The sequence below is a fragment of the Rattus norvegicus genome, chromosome 4 (assembly GCF_021556685.1).
Source record: "Rattus norvegicus strain SHRSP/BbbUtx chromosome 4, alternate assembly SHRSP_T2T, whole genome shotgun sequence".
In the NCBI taxonomy this organism is placed as follows: Eukaryota; Metazoa; Chordata; class Mammalia; order Rodentia; family Muridae; genus Rattus; species Rattus norvegicus.
The window spans coordinates 178,088,989-178,108,399 of record NC_141537.1 but is presented as its reverse complement, the minus strand read 5'-3'; the positions used below and the strand labels follow the sequence as shown (position 1 = coordinate 178,108,399).

Here is a 19,411-nt window from a genome sequence, read left to right as displayed (position 1 = left end):
TGGATAAGGCAGCTGGAGTTTGAATTCCACTGAGCATGTAGGGAAACAGACTTGGATCTGTGAATGGCTGAGGAATTTGAATGAAAAATCGTGTCTAGGGTATTTATTTTAGGCCATGCATTTCCGATGTAGGATCTGACTGAGCAGAGCCTTCTACTGTGCACTTGGCCATCTCTGTCTTGTCTCTTGTCTTCACCAGGAGTTCCCCTTCCTCACCTTGACGGCCTTTCCCCCTGGACTTCTTGTGCACGTTGGCGGTGTTGTCAGTGCACGCTCTGTGAAGCTTTTAGACCGGATCCACAACCCTGGTATGTTTTCTAAAAAGTTTTATTTTACTGCTTTTATTTAAGGTGTGATTGTAAAATTGATTTTTTTATTAATATTGAAAGCAAATTTAACCCAAAAAGAGAAATGAAAACAGATTATAGACTGGTATAAGTTACTCTGAGATATTTTCAGTAATCAACAGATGAACACATTTTGATTTATTTTTGGTTGAGTTGTCCTTTTGAGGGGATCATTAATTAATGTTTGATTTAGCTGTTTTATTTGCGTAGGGAGATGAGGGATTTTACTGCGTGACCTTCACGGTCATTGCATTAGGCTCATGCGGCCACAGAAGGAAGAACAGTAGCCTGGGTCTTTAAAGCCCAGGATGACGCAGAACGCAGGCAGCCAAATCCTGCCACATTTTGAGGCTTGGATTACTAACACTTAGGTGTGGGGACTGAAAAGATGGCTTAGTGGTTAAGAGCACTGACTGTTTTTCCAGAGGACCCAGGTTCAGTTCCCAGAGCCCACATGGCAGCTCACAACTGTCTATATCTCCAATATTTGACAACCTCACACGAAAATACATGCAGGCAAAGCACCAGTGTACATAAAATAAAAATAAATGCTTGAGTGAGTTTTTCAGCCTACAACAAAGAATGATCGACAATGGGAGCTGCCTGCAGTCTTCATGACGTTTGCTGACACAGACCTGCAGTGGTGTGATGCCCAAACTTCCCACGCCTGGGAGACTCTAACCCAACCCTTCCGGCAGCTTCTTTGTGACAGTAGGGCAAGAAGAGATTGTCCTGAAATACTGGATGGGAAACATTGCCAATAGTGCTTTTAAGTATAACAAAGTATTACTAATTTTCACACTTAAATTTAATCAGTACTCTGTGACTTAATTTTATTTAAGAATCAGAGTGGAATTATTCTGACTGCAAATGAGACTTGGGAAAGTCAATGCTAGTCGTGTTTTTTTTAGCTCTGTAATAAGCAAATACATAATTTTAAGTCCAGTATTTGTTTTGATTTGGTTTATTTTCCCCATTCCTTTATTTTTATAGTCAGTTTAGGATCTCATTTACCCTATGGTGTTTGTACTCTCTGTAGCACATTAAATTCATATAGATGCCAAATTATGGCTTTCTGTAGGAAATTTAGTTATGAGATGGGTAGGGAAAGGCTGATCAGTGAAACCTGAGGGACACTGTGCTTTCCGTGGGTGAGTGACTTATGTTTGATGGTCCCTACTGACATGCTACTGTGAAAAGTAGTTTAGAAATGTATTTAAGTGATGTGCTCTTTCATTGGTGCTTCTATATAGTTAGATAAACTCTAAAGCCTGGGAAGACAAACAAACTGTTCAAATTAGCTTTAAATGGAGATAAATATCTAAAAATGTTCTTTACTTTTACAAACTCTTCTGTTTGAGAGTTTCTTATACTTACCAGTTCATTGCAGCCCTGCAAGAACCCTAAGAGCCCAGGAGAGAGGGGGTGTCCTCACAGAATGAGTTCCGTGTACTGTGCTGTAACTGGCAGCTCCCCAGTTTCCTCCTCCCTTTCAGCAGAGTTGTCCATCCTGCATGGCAAGCCTCAGACACTGTCCCCCAGGAACACATGGACACTCGGGATGCTATGGAGTACACTTTTACTTTGCCTTGTTTTCCGTCAAGTCCTTACCATGTGTATATCCTGTGGTTTCAATAACTTATTCTGATTTAAATATATGCTTTTTGGATCCTTTTGTGTATAAATTAAACTAAATGCCCAACAACTTCTCCAAGTCCCTTGAGTAATTGTCATGGAAAAAAGATAAATTTGTTGAGAAAAGCTGGATATTAGCCCTATGCGTAGGAGAGCCTGGAGAGCCTGGAGAGCCTGTCAGCACACGGGCTCAGCACTGCTACTGTGCCGAGGGTTGCTCAGACTCGTGTGCATTGTGTTTCCCAGCAGCTCCTTTACTAGTGAATATGAAATGATTAATTTTGTTTTCAGTGGAAAAAAGACATTCTTATTTTAAAACCATTGCACTAGTTTTAACTACGGGTGATTATTTCAGAACTCTGAGCTCTTCTTCCTTTGCTGAATCCCAGGCCAACAGGAGCAGGAACAGGGAGAGACAGGAGGGGTTCACACATACAGAGACCGACTAGCAGAGGAGCTAATGCGAGTTACTGTACCTACCCCTCCTGCCTCTGTCTCTAGCTCTTATTAACTCTGCCGTCTCTGTCTTCCAGTTCCTGTCAAGTGCTGCTGTCAGTTGTGTTCTTGTCTGTAGTTTTCTTTTGTTTGTTTTATTCCTTCTATTCTGCACCTAAAACTGATCAACTAATTTGCTGTTTTGAACTCAGCCTTTGTCGGAATTATGGGTAACACAAGATCTTACAAACTGCTAGACTGGAATAGTTTCAATTCAGGTATTTTAATGGTCATTCAGTATTACATATGCTGACGGAAATTATGGCAGCTCAGTGAGGTTTTAGAGGCTTTCTAGATTAACTAGATTATTCTGTAATGGTTATGTCACAGCTTATAATTTGCATGGAAATTATATAAAATAAAAATGTATGAGCTAAAACAAATCAAAAACATACTATAAATTATGAATGACTGTGCTCATGTGACTAACTTTCAGAATATAATTTATTGTACTTATGCAATTGGCCAGTGTTTTCACATCTGGTAAGTGATACAGGTATTAGCTTTATCATTAAGCAGCATTTGTCAGATCTGTTAACAGCCAGCCTGGTAAACCTTAAAGCTTGCTTAAACTGCTCGGCCAGACTTAATAGAATGCATTTACTGCTTCATAAATCACCAGGAAACGTGACTCAGCATTCCTATGTATAATGCTAGAAATGTTCCAAAATTTCACAGCAGGACAGATTTTTCAGGGAGATTAACAATATCTATGAGCTTTCCTCCTTCCACATGAGATTTCCAGTTTTTCCTTATAAGTAATTTGAATATAGTCTGTAGCTGTTTAAAAGAAACAAACTAAAACTTAACAGCTGATGATGTGTTTTAGTAATGCCCACTAATTTCTTTTGGAAAAGCCTATTCTTACTATACATATCTAAATTATTTTTGGAATTAAACTTTGGAATTATTTTAATTAAACACTAAAGTAGATATTTAAAGGATTTTTTTGGTTCCTTGTCTCAGTGTTTCTTACAGTGAAACAGAAGCAGCAGAGGGCTCAGCGTTTTAGGTCATGCTTTCAGTACTTGTATGGATCAAAGATCTAAGCCCTGGTGTACACTGCCTATGACGGGCGTCATGTTCCCGATCTGGCTTTGTCAGCATGTGCAGATGTAGAACATCTCAGTTCCCGACACCTTATGGAAATGACCTGTTTTCTAGACAGGGTTTTACCATCGTGCTGACATTTGTTCAAATGAAAATGATTGTGTTTTATTTATTATTTAGTGAGAAAGTGAAATATACCCTACTAGATTTGCTTTATAAAGTAAGACTATATTCCAATGCATGGTTAGCTTGGTACAATTAGAAAAATAGGTTGTGCATAAAAATTATTGATCAGTAACAACTGAAGGAAGTGAAATCTTGTAATCAGCTAGTTTTAGAGTGTGGTAGTTGGCCAGATGACAGAAATGTTTTATAAAAGCAAAGTGCAAAAGTTAAATCTCCCAGACACAAGAGCACTGTCCTAGGCAAGCAGGGCAGCAGTTTGGCCAGGACAGACATGGTTGAGGAAGCAGTATATCTTGCCATCACTGAAAGTAATGTCAGATGGGAAGTGTGCAAAAGAGGAGTGGTACAGAGCCACGTGCAGGAGAGCGAGAGAGGAGGAGTGAAAGTCTGACGGCGGACTGGCTGTGTAAGCAGTCTCAGGGCCAACCTAAGCTTCTCAGGTGAGCCTTCTTGGGAGTGACCAATCAGTTACAGAGCAGCTGAAGAGTATGATGTCACTTAAGTTTAATGCTTCACAGTGCCATCCTGTGGTTGAAGTAAGACTGAGCTCGGTAGTAGTTTAGAAAAAAGACTTGAAAATTCTGAAGAAAATGTGATATGTTTGGCAAACATATTCAGATAGATCCTCTGAATTTGGAAATATTCTGCCATTGCTGTCCCATAATATCAAAATGTCAAGAATTGCCCATGCTTAGAGCTGGAGAGCTGACTCTGGTTATGAGCACTGACTGCTCTTCCACAGGACCCACGCACAATAGCTGTTTCTAACCCCACCTCTGGTGGTCCAGTGCCTTCTTCTGCCCTTCACAGGTACTGCATGCACATGGTGTAGCCAGAAATACGGGCAGACATCTAAACAAAAAGAACCTAGGCAAACAAAGATTTGACCCTTTTTAGTAAGAAAAATAATCATTAATGTAAACTCTAAAATTGTTCATACTTAATTTCTTGAGTTCTTTGACACCATTAGTAATAAGAGGCCTTAGTCAATCTGACAATAGTCATCCCAGAGTGGGGTAAAAACAGAGAGAGAGAGAGAGAGAGAGAGAGAGAGAGAGAGAGAGGGAGGGAGAGGGAGGGAGGGAGAGAGGGAGGAGGAAGAAGAAGAGGAGGAGGAGGAGAACAACTCGTAATGAGAAACACTTGTTAATGGCTAGCCTTTCCTATTTCAGCAGTGTTACTGAAGGAAACTCCACCACACCGCGCTCAGTTTTGGTCGGTGGTGAATCCTGTATTGTGGGTGTTGCCATCAGACACCACTGCTTCTCTGCGTCATTGTGTGCCAGGACGCTTTCACAGCAGTGCACACGGCTCTGGCATTGAGTGAGAACATGAGCAAATTGGAATTTATTTTGTGCTGTACAGTTCGTTAGGCACTAGAGGACAAAGATTGCCAATTGTCCTGTCTTCTTGAGACTTGTGTTCTTAGATGGTAAAAGTGTTACTATGTAGTGTGGTATACAGTGTGGAAGCAGGCATGATTAACCGTGCTGGTGTCTGTTCTGATACCTAAGCTCGTGTGTGAAGGCTGTGCATATCAGATTTTCACAGGCTCCTGCTCTTTCAGTAAGATTCTAACGCTGTATGAGTGCGGACTCTGTGTCCCCTAAACCTCCAGCACCTGTGAGTCAGTCTGAGCCAGCACTTCTCTGATAGTTGGACAGTTACTTTATAGACCGCAAAGGGTCCTGTGGCTGAGCCTTTCTGTCATTGCTTTTGTCTTAGCCATCTTGTCCTATGTTAAGCACAGTGATGGGACATTTTATGCACTGGGAGGAGGTGAACCTTTCCCATGAACCTGAGAATTTATTATGATGTTACTTTTCATTTCTTCCTTTTTCTGTTCTGAGAACAGAACTCGAGAAAAGTACATGAATATTAACATCTGGAAAGGACCCTGAGATGTCACTGTTCTTTGTGTGATACCCAGGGCTGTGATGAGATCACAGTAATGAGATCGGGACAACATGCCTTGGGTCTTCCTGGCAGACACTGTCTCTCCACAGACCTGGAGATGAACTGAAGAGGCTGGAACATTTGCTACACGCTAGGCCACATCCAGTGTTTCCCAGAGCTGGGCATTTGAGTCAGGAGATCTTTGAGGGAGACTCCATCCTATTGTGTGGTTTCCTTGGGGTCTGAGAAGAGCATAACCACATGGCAGTCACAGCCTAATTGACCTGGCTTTGGGGCTTATACTCAGTCATGGACGATAGATTGGCGTTGCTGGTGAACGTGGCAAGAATACTTTAAATGAATCTTGCGTTTTACAACCTATAACTTTTTTTCCCCTTCAATCGTAATAGACTTGAGTTATAAGGCAACCTTTAGTGGTTTGAAGTTAGAAAATGCTGTGTTTTTTTAATCACAGTTATGTGTTTTAGGAAGCTCTTTTTGAGAGCAAAATCTCAGTTAAAATCTTGATAAATAAATTTATTATTTTGCAAAATATTTAATTATAAGAAAGTGTGAAGAACCAGGCGGTGGCCACACACGGTTTTAATCCCAGTCCATGGGAGGCAGAGGCAGGCGGCCTCTGAGTCTGAGGTCGGCCTGACTGACGCAGTGAGCTTAGGACAGCCAGGGCTGTGTAGAAGAGACCCAGTCTAAAACCAGGGAAAGAAAATGTGAGCTCCTGATGTGTCAGGAAATGACATCTGAATTTGATTCATTTGTTTGTTTGTTGTTTTGTTTTAACAATCCGCAAACATGAAGTCTGGAGCTGTGAGTGAGTGTTTGGCATCCTCAAGTGAGTTGAACACTGCACTGGTGCCGGGAGCACCATTAAGCCAGGCGGGCGTCCTGTCCGTTCTTGCTTAGTCAGTCAGAAGGCAGGCTCCCTGGGAGTGGGAATTCTGCCAAGCATCTCAGCCGTCCTTTTCTGGGGATGCTGATGCTCAGGTAAGAATTAACGTGATGTAGACAGCTTTTGATTCTCAACTGTAGTCAGTTTTCAGGAAGTGACAAAGTCAAGCATGGGTGGCATCTGGATAAGGAATGTTAAGTTACAGCGTGGATGTGGATGTCTGGCTTTAAAGAGTAGCAGCATTCTGTTAGATGCAGAATGGTTTGTAGCCAGCTAACGTACTGACTGACATCCAGGCTTTGATTTTCTCACTGTCCATCCATATCACTTTCAGTACAGTGAGGACTTGTTCTTAGTCTGGTTCTAATCTCTACTCAGTTTGAGGCTGTGTACTCTGTAGAACCTGAACTCTTCGATGTCTGTTCCTCTACGGGAAGTCCCTTTCCAGTGTTTGGGAATGCAACTTCCCTGTGTCCCTCAGCAGCCAGATTACCATATCCAAAACCTTTGCTTGGTCCAGACAAACACCTTTGTCTCCTCCTGTTCATTTTTAAGTTAGCTTGAGCAAGATGATGGCTCATACTCATAACCATGACCCATTTGAAACTGAGACAGGAGGATTGTGAGTTTGGGGCTAGTTTAAGCTGCATGCTGAACCCCATTTCAGCAAAAACCAGAATAATTATGTTGGGTAAACATAAACAGAATGATTTTGAACACTTTGGGTGGGTGGTGGGTATGTTTTAGTTACAAATATGCAATTGCCTCAAATCACTAGAGGGTTGAGTTAATAAAGGAAGGCATTTTGTGTTGAGCATGATTTTGTCTTACTTCCTGAGCTGTGCATTGGCATTTAAAAAATCTCTAGTAGTTTCACCCACACTTCTGAAGCAAAAAGATGGCAAGATATCAGGCTGTGACCATGCTCTAGAACAGCAACAGTAGGAAGATATCAGGCTGTGACCATGCTCTAGGACAGCAAGAGTAGGAAGATATCAGGCTGTGACCATGCTCTAGGACAGCAACAGTAGGAAGATGCATTCTAGTGCCAGCCACAGGGTAGCATTGCTAAGAACCAGTGCTGTGCTGACTGTAGAACCCAGTGCATGCCAGCTACCACAAGGAGAAAGACGTCCAGAGAGCTGTATAAACTATAAAAAGTTTGGCCCATAGGGAAAAAAGCTTTAAAAATAGTGTGAAATATAATTCGAATACTTAAAATTTAGTTTTTCCTAAAATGTATTTTAATTAGAAATAATTGTATAGATGATAAGAATATGGTATTTAGTGTAGAAATCATTGTCTTAACACGTTTGGAATGCGTGTTAAACGAGGACACATCTCAGCTGATTTTCCTAAGAGGACGAATGCCCATATTCCACATGGACAACTGCTGTACACTTTAAAGCTAACCTCGTCTGCTTTTTTGTAAAAGCATGGTAGAACTTCAAATGTATGCTTTGGACCTTAAATAAAATAAGTAGGTTCAGTAGTGTGTTTCCTATTAAAATGTAGTTAGCAGTTTTTAAACTTTAAAAGATTCATAGGGATTAAATAATATGATGTACCTTTTTATTGCTAATAAGACCATGCTAATTATTAGTACTCTGAGTCTGTGGCCCATCTTTGGCATGATTGTAGTGTAGCTTTCAAAATAAATAGAATCTTTCTTAATGCTAAATAAACCGAGTAGTCTGAGTTTCTCTGTAGTGAAATAACACTCATCCCTTGCTCTTGCTTCCAGTGTAGCGGCCAGGTGGCCAGAGTGACTAGTGATGAAGCGCTCCTCCTGTACGCTTGCCTTGCTCTCACCCAGAGGCTAGGGCCATTCCTTTCTGTGACCATTTCAGTGAGCTGCCATAGTTTTCAGTCTGTGCTGTCACCTGACCCGAGCATGCGCCAAAGCATCACGTTCCGCCCCCGTCCGCCAAGTCTGCTTTGCAAACCCTTTGTTCCTTAGCTTCTGCTTTAGCCCAAGCCACCAGACCAAACTCAACATTTCAAGAGTGTGGACACGTGCCATCTGCTTCCCTGGTGCCCATGTCATGTGACTAGCTTCTCACACTCGTCAGTACTTTGCTGAGTACAGTTCTGGCATCTCATGCACTTGTGTGGCTGTGTCAGAATGAAGGCTGCTTGTGAGCTTCATGAGGGGTGTGAATGCTGCACTTGCACTCAGTCAGCTCGCTCTTGCTCTCGCTAAGGTTTAATCAGCCATACTCTTCCATGGCTTTGGTGTAACTGTCTGTTGTTCTATGTTCTATCAAGGTAAGTCTGATGTGGAGTAACTCCGTGGTCACACACACCTCAAGGGCGTGACATTTCTCCATTTGAGTATGCTCGGCATTTCTAAACCAACACATTCCAAGCTTAAAACATGGGGCTCCCTCCATTTCTTCATTAGTTTAAATGGTGTTGTGGATTGCTGCTAATAAGACCCATTTTTAAAAGCAGGGAATCAACCACATGTTACTTGTGGTACAGGTAAGGTGAGTCTACTGTGAGAAAACTTTTGACATGCCGTACAATGAGTGCCTTAGAAATATTTTAAACTTCCAGAATAGTTCAAAAAGTAAATAGCAAATTCACTTATGACTTTAAGAAAAGTTAAACATAACAGTGTTTTAGTAAAACAGTTATTTTTTAGACTGAAAGTTATTTCTGTTTGTGATACTTATTTTTATAGAACTATAATTTGATAGACAAGGATACTATATAAGCAATAGCTTGTTCTCTGCTATAGTTTCCTTTTGGGAAAGGATGAGTTTACATGGATGTTTAAATCGGCATACAAGCATGCATGTCCAGCCAGGCATGGTGGCTCACACTTGTAATATTAGCATTGGGGAGGCTGAGACAGGAGGATTGCTGCAAGTTCCAGCACCCTGATCTACATAGTGAGCTTGAGGCCAGTTGGGCAAAACCCTATCTCAAAGAAAGTAACAAAGAAGGCACGACTGTCTATTAGCAGAAGTGACTGTGGCTCTGAAGTGTATTTGTCCTCTTAACGTCGACATCTCAGCCAGGAGTAAGGAACCAGCTTGCAGTGGGCTGTAGATGCCAGTGTCCACTTGGATGGTCACACTATGGGGTGCAGCCTTTCCTTTCTCTTTCCTCTTTATCTTGTGCTTTCCTCTTTCCTCAGTTTTCTCCAGCCTATGCTTCTTTCTTCTCCTCTGAAGGAACATATTTTAGGGTAGTTCTTCCTCCAACCCCAGACTTACTCAAGAGCTGGCTGACATTTACCTCCTCATTTCCCCTTGTCACCTCCTCCTTGCCGAGGAGACGCCCATCACAGGAATGTGAGCTCTAATGAGCATCTTAAGCTTTCCTTGCTTGCTCTCTCACTCCTTTACTAGTGAGATACTGCTACTTCATTGATTCTGAAAAGCTATGCCGAGAATCCGATATAACTGCTGTGTGAAAAGAGAAAGGCGTATTTGCTGGTTTTCTGTGCTAGAGCCTTTTGTGTGGAAAATGTACAGTAAGAGCTTAGCATTGACTCTAGAGGTAAGCATTCAGAGGCCTCCCAAACCTGCACAAACCACAAAAAGAAGCAAGTAACAGACCAGTCTTGGTTCTAACACCTTTGCCCGTGAAGAGTTAAGTCTCCCTTGCCTCGGTTGCTCACTGGCTAGGTACAGGTGATTAAGAAGTGCATGGCCACTGCTCCATTTGCACTGCCCTCTTTCAAGGATGCTAGAGTTCCTTGTGACACAGTACAGGTCTGCAATCTGAGCATTATTATGACCACACACCGGGATGAGCCCATTGCCTCTACATGCTGCTGGGCCACCTAGCTCATCTCTTGTCCCTACACAGTCTTTGCTATGGTGAGACAGGAACTCAAGTTGGTTGATGACCAGGCTATGTTTAAAAACTCACGGGCCAGTTTTCTACTTACCCAGGACTTCAGGCATGGGTTACCATGCCCATAAGCCGTCCTTTGAAGTTACAGGCCATGTATGGAGTTAATAATTTTGTGTTTGAAATTTACCCTTCTATATTAACCAAGTTATTTGTGTTAATCCTTTAAATGTATTTTTTCTTTTTCTGCCCCTTTCCTCCCCCCCTTTTTTGATTGGCTAGTCCTTTTATACCCTGTTATTCTGCCCTAGGACTTACATCTTTATTAAAGCATGACAAAAAAAGGTTTTTAATACCATTTATAAAGATTGATAAATCTTTACCTTGGAAGAACTCAGAATGTAGTAGATTATAAAGATAGGTGACAGAATACAAAATCAGAATTTAAATTAAATTTATGGATAGGACACATAAGCGTGCTCACTCAGTGAGGTGAGACACAGCGTGTTCTGTCTGTTGAGACTCGGAGCAGAGCGTGGTGCACACCTCACGCTACAGTGAACGCATTCAGAACTGCAAGCAGAGGGTCAGTCGCGGCCATCCTCAGCCTCATGAGTCCTGTCCCCCAAATTAGTCAAACAAATAAGGCAGATTGGAATGTGGAAAGTTGAGGTTTCCGTTTTAAATGATAGTGACTAAAATCTAAGCCCTCACACTAGAATCTGCACTGCACTTCCCATGAAGATACAAAGGCAGTAGAGCAGGGTGGTCTCCCAGTCAGGTTCGGCCCTCAGTCTTGATTCCTGTGTGAAACCGGCACTCTAATCAACGGGCAGTGTGTGGGGAGCGCTTCAGCTCCCAGGGTCAGGCTTACTGCAGACCTTCAGGCTAATGTGTACCGTGCTGTTGAGAGTCAGCTGACTCAAACTTTATTTTTCAGATGAACCAGAAACACGAGATGCGTGGTGGGCAGAAATCAGACAAGAGATAAAGTCACATGCTAAAGCCTTAGGCTGCCATGCTGTCGTGGGCTACAGTGAGTCAACAAGCATCTGGTAAATGACAACTTGGATTTCTTGACTTGACATTGTGGTTTGGCTTGTGTGAGTTGGGAGAAATACAATTTAAATCCTGGAAGAGAGGCACAGTGGGAAGCTCAAGTGGGTTGAGCAAATCAGATCAAGTTCAAGATGCCTTCTGCTCACTTGATTTCTATAAACGTGAGAGCCTCAGTTTATCTGTTAAAATGATGATTTGCACAAACTGCACGACGGGCTTGAGGGGTAATGCGAGTGTATCACAGCCAGCATGCCCAGTTACTAGTCCTTGGCTTGTAGCCTTCCTTCAGTAGGACATGTGAATGGAGTGCTAGGTGTTTATAAATGAACTGCCAAGTGTCTCTAATGTTTGTCCTCAACCATCCTTAATCCCAACTCTTGGGAGGCAGAGCTTTCTCTGAGTTCAAGGCCAGCCTGGTCAACATAGTGAATTCTAGGATAGCCAAGAGCTACATAGACCCTGTATTAAAGAAAGAAAAAAGAAAGAAACCACGGCCGCACGCACGCAGGCACACACAGGCACAGCACCACTGTACTTACTACATTTATAAGAACTACTTTTTTTGCTAACAAAATATTCCTCTCTAAGTTAGGGAGAACCTTCCATAGTTTTGGTTTGTTCCTCCTACCTTTCATCTGAGCCATCTCTATGTGCCCAAAGTTGTGCTCTTTGCAAGTTTCTCACTCCAGTCATCCTTCTGCCACGGCCCCTTATCTGCTGTCGTCCTCGTAGCCACTGGGTCAGGCCTTCCTGTTATCAAGTCCTCTATTACCACATGACTTTTGAGTGTGTTTTGGACTCGTTGATCTATTGAAACCATTTAAAAAATTTGAAGCTATGAGATTTTACTTTTAGATCACATACAACCTGTTTTTCTACCAATATGGTTTGCTCCTTTATACCAGTTTTGGCCCTATTATCTTAGGCATATATATTTTTCTCTTTTTAAAATTGTGATTTATTTATTTTATGTGCATTGGTGGTTTGCATGCCTCTATGTCTGTGAGGGTGTTGGATCTCCCGGAACAGGAGTTACAGACAGTTGTAAGCTGCCATGTGGGAACTGGAAATTGAACTCAGGTCTTTTGGAAGAGCAGTCAGTGCTCTGAACTTCTGACCTGTCTCTCCAGCCCCATATCTTTTTCTTCGGTTTTTGTTATTTTATCTTCCTGGAACCCAATCTCCAAACCCTTCTAGAAAGCTGAAAATTGCTATCATTCAGAGGCCATTAGACCCTGTGCTGTCTTACCTCTCCACTGTGTATTGCATAGTTCTTACTGCCCAATTCTCTGCTCATCTGCTGGTCCTTACTGTCAGAGAAAGGTCATTAACATACAGTAAATATGAGTGTTACTGAGCTTGGCCATTTATTGTTCTGTGATTTTATTGTTCCAGACCATATATTTGAACCATTCTAGTAACATAGAATAAGTAGATTTTTTGTTTTGTTTTAGGTTGTTTGTTTTTTTTTTTTTTTACTTTATGTAGAGGCATGATTTAACTGCATGCATGCATGTATACCACATGTGTGACTTTAGGTGGCCTGGAATTGGAATTATGGATGGTTGTCCACCACCATGAGAGTCCTGGGACTCAAACCTGGGTCCTCTGCAAGAACAAACCTTGCGCTCTTAGCTACTGAACCATTATCTCTCCAGCTCCCATGCTCACCTGTCCTCTCTTGTTAAGCATCGCCTAGTTAGCACCTAGTTAGCACCTTACTAACAACTGCTCTGCCTCATTCTCTGGTAAGTAGCCCTGCCTTGTGCCAGATGCTTTTCTGTCTGAAGGATTTGATGTGTCAGACGTGGTTCTTGCCATGAAATTAATACTGTGTGGGAAAACAATGAGTCTATGAGGTCTTTCTGTTGAGATACTCTAGCATGCCTCAGGATCCCAGAGGACCAGAAGTCTGAAGTAGGATGGGGTGCTAGTGGAAATGGAGTGTGAGTAGATTGTCGTTCAGAAGTGCGGTAATGGACTGATGTGCGAGTTCCAGCATGGAGAGTGATGTGAATGGCAGCAGTGCAGAGAAGAGGCTTGTATGCAACTGGAGAGCGCATGCGCGCGTGAACGTGTGCCGGAAGAAGCCCGTGAATTTAAGGCTGTATCACTGGCACAAGGCCTCTAAGTCCTTCGAATTTACTTCAGTCTGGATTCATATGCCAGAAGCTACTGCTCTCAAAACATGCTTGCATTCAAATCTCATCTTCGATAATTTTTTTCCTGTTCCAACCTGTCCTTCCTAGTGCTACTGATGGAGTTTTTGAAGCACACTTACTGCTGCATTGAACTCTGGTTGTCCCTCAGGTGCTCACAGCCCATCTGCCTTGAACCTGACCTGTGCTCAGATGTCACATGACTGATCTTGTCTCACTCTGGCTTCTGTCCACTTAACTCCCTGGTTCTCCCTGCTCTCTCCTCATCCGTACTGTCCCAGTGTCTCAGGTGCTGTGGGCAAGGTTCAGCAGATGCAGCAACCGCCTAACTCCTGTTGCCTTCACACACTCACACACACACTCACACACACACACTCACACACATACACTCAACACACATACACACATACACACTCATACACACACATACACACACACTCACACACACACACTCACACACATACACACACATACACACACTCACACACATACACACACATACACACTCACACATGCACACACACATACACAGTCACACACTCACACATGCACACACACATACACAGTCACACATACACAGTCACACACTCACACACACTCACACACATACACACACACTCACACACATACACACATACACACTCACACTCACACACACTCACACACACTCACACATACACACACATACACAAACATACACACTCACACTCACACACACATACACACTCACGCACACTCACTCACACACACACTCACACACATACACACTCACACACACTCACTCACACACACTCACACACTGATACATTTTAAGTTTTGTTTAGTATGTTTTGGTACGATTTTAGATATGTCTAATTCTGATTCAGATTATGCTGTAGCACTCTAGATTCCTTACATAGTTGTGCTTATAGAATAATTTTTATAAGGCTTTATAGATATTTAGAGTAATAGTTTGGTAGCTTTTTACTAGATTTATAGTTTGAACTATTTAACATTTCAGGAAGCTATTACTATTAATTTCTCTCTTTCAGGTCCTCATTTGCAGCAGCTCTTGCCTTTGCATTTGATGCCTGCTTAGCTTGTGTCTCCCGCCTAGGTTTAGGGACAGTGTTTGCGCACTGATGAACACACAGGACAGAACACACAGGGCTTCAGTTTATCACTCCTGATATTTAGTGTTTCCAGAAGGTTTATTGTTGGGATGCTAACCTGTTTTGTTGTTGTGTGTTGTTTTGTTTTTCTAGTGAAGAAGTCTGTATTTTATCAGCGTCTGGCACAGCAGCTGTACTGAGCCCTCGGTTTCTCCAGGAAGGCACTGTGGAGGGCTGCTTGGAACAAAGGTTGTCCTGGCTTGCTTTTCTGAGGGGGGAGAGCCTGGTGTTTTTTTTTTTTTTTTTTTTTTGTTTTGTTTTTTTTGGTTCTTTTTTTCGGAGCTGGGGACCGAACCCAGGGCCTTGCGCTTCCTAGGAGCCTGGTGTTTTACAGTCTCAGAGTCAGGTAGTTTTCTGTAGGATTGGCTGATAGTGGGCTATTGTCCCAGCAGTACCAGGTACATGGCTGCTTCCTGTCAGCTGACCTGTGCTAACTGCTGTGCAGGGTCCTGTCCTACACACATGAAGGCTCATGCATGACTAACACACATGAAGGCTCATGCATGACTAACACACATGCAGGGTCATGCATGACTAACATACATGAAGGCTCATGCATAACTAACACTCATGCAGACTCAGGCATGACTAACACACCTGCAGGCTCAGGCATGACTAACACACATGCAGGCACATGCATGACTAACACACATGCAGGCTCAGGCATGACTAACAAACACACATGCAGGCTCATGCATGACTAACACACATGCAGGCTCAGGCATGACCAACACACATGCAGGCTCAGGCATGACTAACACATGCAGGCTCAGGCATGACTAACACACATGCAGGCTCAGGCATGACTAACAAACACACATGCAGGCTCATGCATGACCAACACACATGCAGGCTCATGCATGACCAACACACATGCAGGCTCATGCATGACTAACACACATGCGGGCTCAGGCATGACTAACACACATGCGGGCTCAGGCATGACTAACACACATGCGGGCTCAGGCATGACTAACACACATGCGGGCTTAGGCACGACCAACAGCTGGAGAATGTCAGATATGCCTTTCCCTTTTAGCACTGTCATAAAATTGACCTCATTTCTTTTACTCTCAGATTACACCCTCAGTGTTCCTGTCTGATACAATTCACTCCTTCACACCAGCTTCGACCCTTCATCTTAGGCACACATAGTTTTCTATTCTTTTTTAAATTAGGATTTGGTTTTATCTCATGTACATCGGTGGGGTTTGTCATCATTGTTAATTTGTCTCTTTCAAGTCTGAGTTTGCAGCAGCTCTTGCCTCTGCCTTTGCTGCCAGCTTAGCTTGTGTCTCCTGCCTAGGTTTAGGGCAGTGTTTGCGCACTGTCTGATATATAAGACGGTCTCATCCCCTCAGCAGAATGTTATTCTCATAAATTCCCATTTCACAAAACAGTCAAAGCACTTAGTGTATTGTACTAAACTGCTCAGAGCTTCTGTGAAGAATGGCTTTAAGCATGTGGAATGGAAAGTGAAATATTAGGTAAAGTCAGCCTATGTTAACCTACTTCATTGTTGGCTTCTTTAAACCTTTAAAGTGTTAGCTTTTATAAATGTAAAATGTTTCCAATGAACAGATGAGGCTATCCGATGTGTATGTAAATGAGTATATTTAAATCTATTAGAATTATTAACTAGCATCTACCATGCTAACTAAAAGTAACTAAATTATATAAATTAAGGAAGGAAGTATAAAAATTCCCTGTATTCCAATTAAGTGTAATTTTGCAAGAGGATATGATATCGAGTGATAGTCTAGTGTTGCTGAAGAAGGCCTTGAGGCCTTGTTGTTTTATTCTTTTGAGAATATTCAAATGGACATTGTTCATTCCTTATTCTTGAGCCTTCAAAATAGGAGGCATTGGGGAGGAATTGGACTCTACTGAGGGATTTCCCCAGTGCACAGTGTAACTCCTTGGCTGAGGGTGAACTAGAACCTATGCTTGCTGGGCAGGCTTTAGTCAGCCGTACCTGAACCCCAATCTGACTGCATTCTTGTATAAGATAGAAGATTACTGGTGGTTGAATTTAAGAATCTGTTTATGTTGGGCAAGTGCTTTACCACTGACCTACAACATCCCCAGTATCTTAGGAACCTAATTTAGTAATTTTTCCAAGTGTGTGTGTGTGTGTGTGTGTGTGTGTGTGTGTGTGTGTGTGTGTGTGTGTGTGTGTGTGTGTGTGTAAGGTTGTAGTTGCACACATGCCACACATCATGTGGGTGGAAGTTAGAGGAAGTTAGAGGACAACTTTTAGGAGTGATCTCTTTCTTTCCACCATGTGGATTCTGGGATCAAACTCAAGTGATCAAGCCAGGTGATCACACTTGGTGGCAACCACCTTTACCTGCCGACTACTCTGCCAGTTCCCCCTCACTCCCATGGGATTTTCAGTGGTTACTAGAAAGAATTTGGAGAATATAAGAGAGTAGAAAGCAAAATGATTCCCTTACTCTCAGTATTCAGAGAAAGTTCTTCGTGGCCTCCTTGTGTTTCAGATACTTTGATAAATTTTACTGCTCTGAGTTTTAGACCTCATGGTGTTGCTGTAGACACTCAGGCCTGTGCAGAGTGCTTAGTGAACAATGGTTCCACCCTCCTGAGGTTAGATAATGGAAATTAAGCAGGAGGTCAGTTTGCAGTGGCTCACAAGCTGCTGTGTACTCCAGGCTGACACAGGCTAAAGGGACTTGCGTTTGCATCTGTCAGGCAGACATTACGTTTGCTGCAAGGTGGGCAGATTTAGTCGTAGTTTTCTTAATCTTCAAAAACAACAACAAAAGCACCATGAGACAGACGTTGCTAGTCACTCCAGTTTTATTGATGATGCTGTGGTAGCTTAGGTAACCAGTGTGGATTCACACTGTTGAACTGCAAGTCTCAGCTTGCACTGAGTGGGCGGTCATTGGTGCTCATGTTGGTTTATTTGTAATGTGCATGTCTTATGAAGTAGCTCTTTTGGCCCTTCAGGAATGTTGTTACTAGAAATTAGGACTTTCAATGGATACCTTGTTCTAACTTACTGGGTTTTTTTTTTTCCTTGTGTTACAACTTTCTTCCAGTTCCTTTTTAGTCTTTGGTGATTCCACACATGTGTTTTCTGTATGTTGGTCACTTTGCCCTCCAGTACTGTCTCTTCACCCTCTCGCTCCCACTGAAACACTTCTCCCTCACAGGTCCCCCTTCTGCTTTATGGCTTTTTGGGGGACAGAATCCTGAATTTAATTAGGGTTGCATCTGTGAAATGTCCTAAGTATTTTAGAAGTACCTATGACTTTTGTTTGCTCTTTTTTTTTTTTTTTTTTTTTTTTTTTTGAGGGTGAATAGGTATTGGACCCTGAATAGAGTGCCTTCTTACTTTTAAAATGTATTTCTGTAGGATTGAGGAGAATTTGCCCGCAGGCTGCGGGTTCTGCCATATACCATACGATGAACTGAACATGCCGTTCCCAGCTCACCTCACCCACTGCTACAACTGCAGGAGACAAAAAGTCCCTGACGTTCTCTTTACAACTATAGATCTGCCCACAGATGCAGTGGTTGTTGGAAAAGGCTGTCTTATTCAGGCAAGGTATGTTTGTGACAACTGAATATGGTGTCCTTGAAAAAACATGAGGTATGGAGACATAAACTTGAACGATATACATTATTTCTTACATGTTTGATCCTGAACCGACTGGGCAACTCTGCTTGAATCTTGTATTTACCATCCACAGCTGACAGAAAAGCACTCTCTGTATCACTCAAGTTTGTACTACAGAACCTTCTATCATTTCAGTTCTGCTGGAGATGTGTTTGTTACGGGGGGGTTTGTTTACTAGTTTGGAGTATGGCTAAATAGCAGCTGCTTTAGAGACCTCTCAAATGCTGGAATAGGGGAGGTTTTGAGTCTGTGTTTGTTTTCTTTTAAAGTACAGTGCTTCCCTCATGCAAAACTCAGCTGTCACCACTGGAATAGGGCACTGGGAGTGCGACAGTGCAGCAGAGAGCTTCAAGTGTCCAGTTCACCAATAGCCGCCAGGCTTCCTGACCCTCGGGTGTCCTGACCCCTCAGGTGTTTCTGTCTGCACCTTGAAACTTCAGCAGTAGTGACATGCGTGGTCCTTTTCTCCTGAGACTCCTTTGATTCAGTGTCACACAGAGTCTGTTTTTGTTTTTGTTTTCGAGACACAATTTCTCTGTGTAGTCTCGGCTGCCCTGGATCTTGTTCTATAGACCAGGCTGGCCTTGAACTCACAGAGATCCTCTTGCCTTTGCCTCTGGAGTACTGGGATTGAAGGCGACTGCCACCACCTTCCAGCTGAGTTGTTGTGTATTGTCTTAACCTGCACTGGTGTTCCTCCTGCATGTGTGTTTGATGCGAGCGTCAGATCTGCTGGAGTTGAAGTGCCTGCGAGTCTCCTATTTCTAAATCTAGTGTAAAATCCTGTTCCTGAGCTTCAGAGCTGCAGGCCTCTGCTCCACACCCTAATATGATGAGCAGTAGAGGTCTCCTATCGCTCCAGTTGTATCGACAGCCCCCGAATCATGTCTTTGTATGTCAATAGCACCTCTTGCCTGTTCATGTCCTGTCTGTGAATTGTTTATTTTATCCTCTTTTACACATCAGATTAATTCCAAAGTTATATTGAGTTTTGTTCTGAAATACACTTTATTCTATTTAGTGTTTTTCTTCTTCTGTCCTCTGCTTCCATTTGGGATCGCCTCCCCTCC

At 42.6% G+C, this 19,411-nt stretch overlaps 1 protein-coding gene across 50 annotated transcripts in view; it reads left to right on the top strand.

Moving 5' to 3' along the window:
* Nucleotides 1–19,411, top strand: part of C2cd5 (C2 calcium-dependent domain containing 5) — an 86,099-nt gene that overhangs the window by 39,574 nt on the left and 27,114 nt on the right. For 31 of the 50 annotated variants that reach the window (XM_087658348.1, XM_087658349.1, XM_087658347.1 and 28 more), the window contains 4 exon segments: nucleotides 200–308; nucleotides 11,267–11,381; nucleotides 14,789–14,884; nucleotides 18,078–18,269. In XM_087658348.1, the coding sequence (XP_087514474.1) occupies nucleotides 200–308; nucleotides 11,267–11,381; nucleotides 14,789–14,884; nucleotides 18,078–18,269 (512 nt within the window). 50 annotated transcript variants of the gene reach the window in all.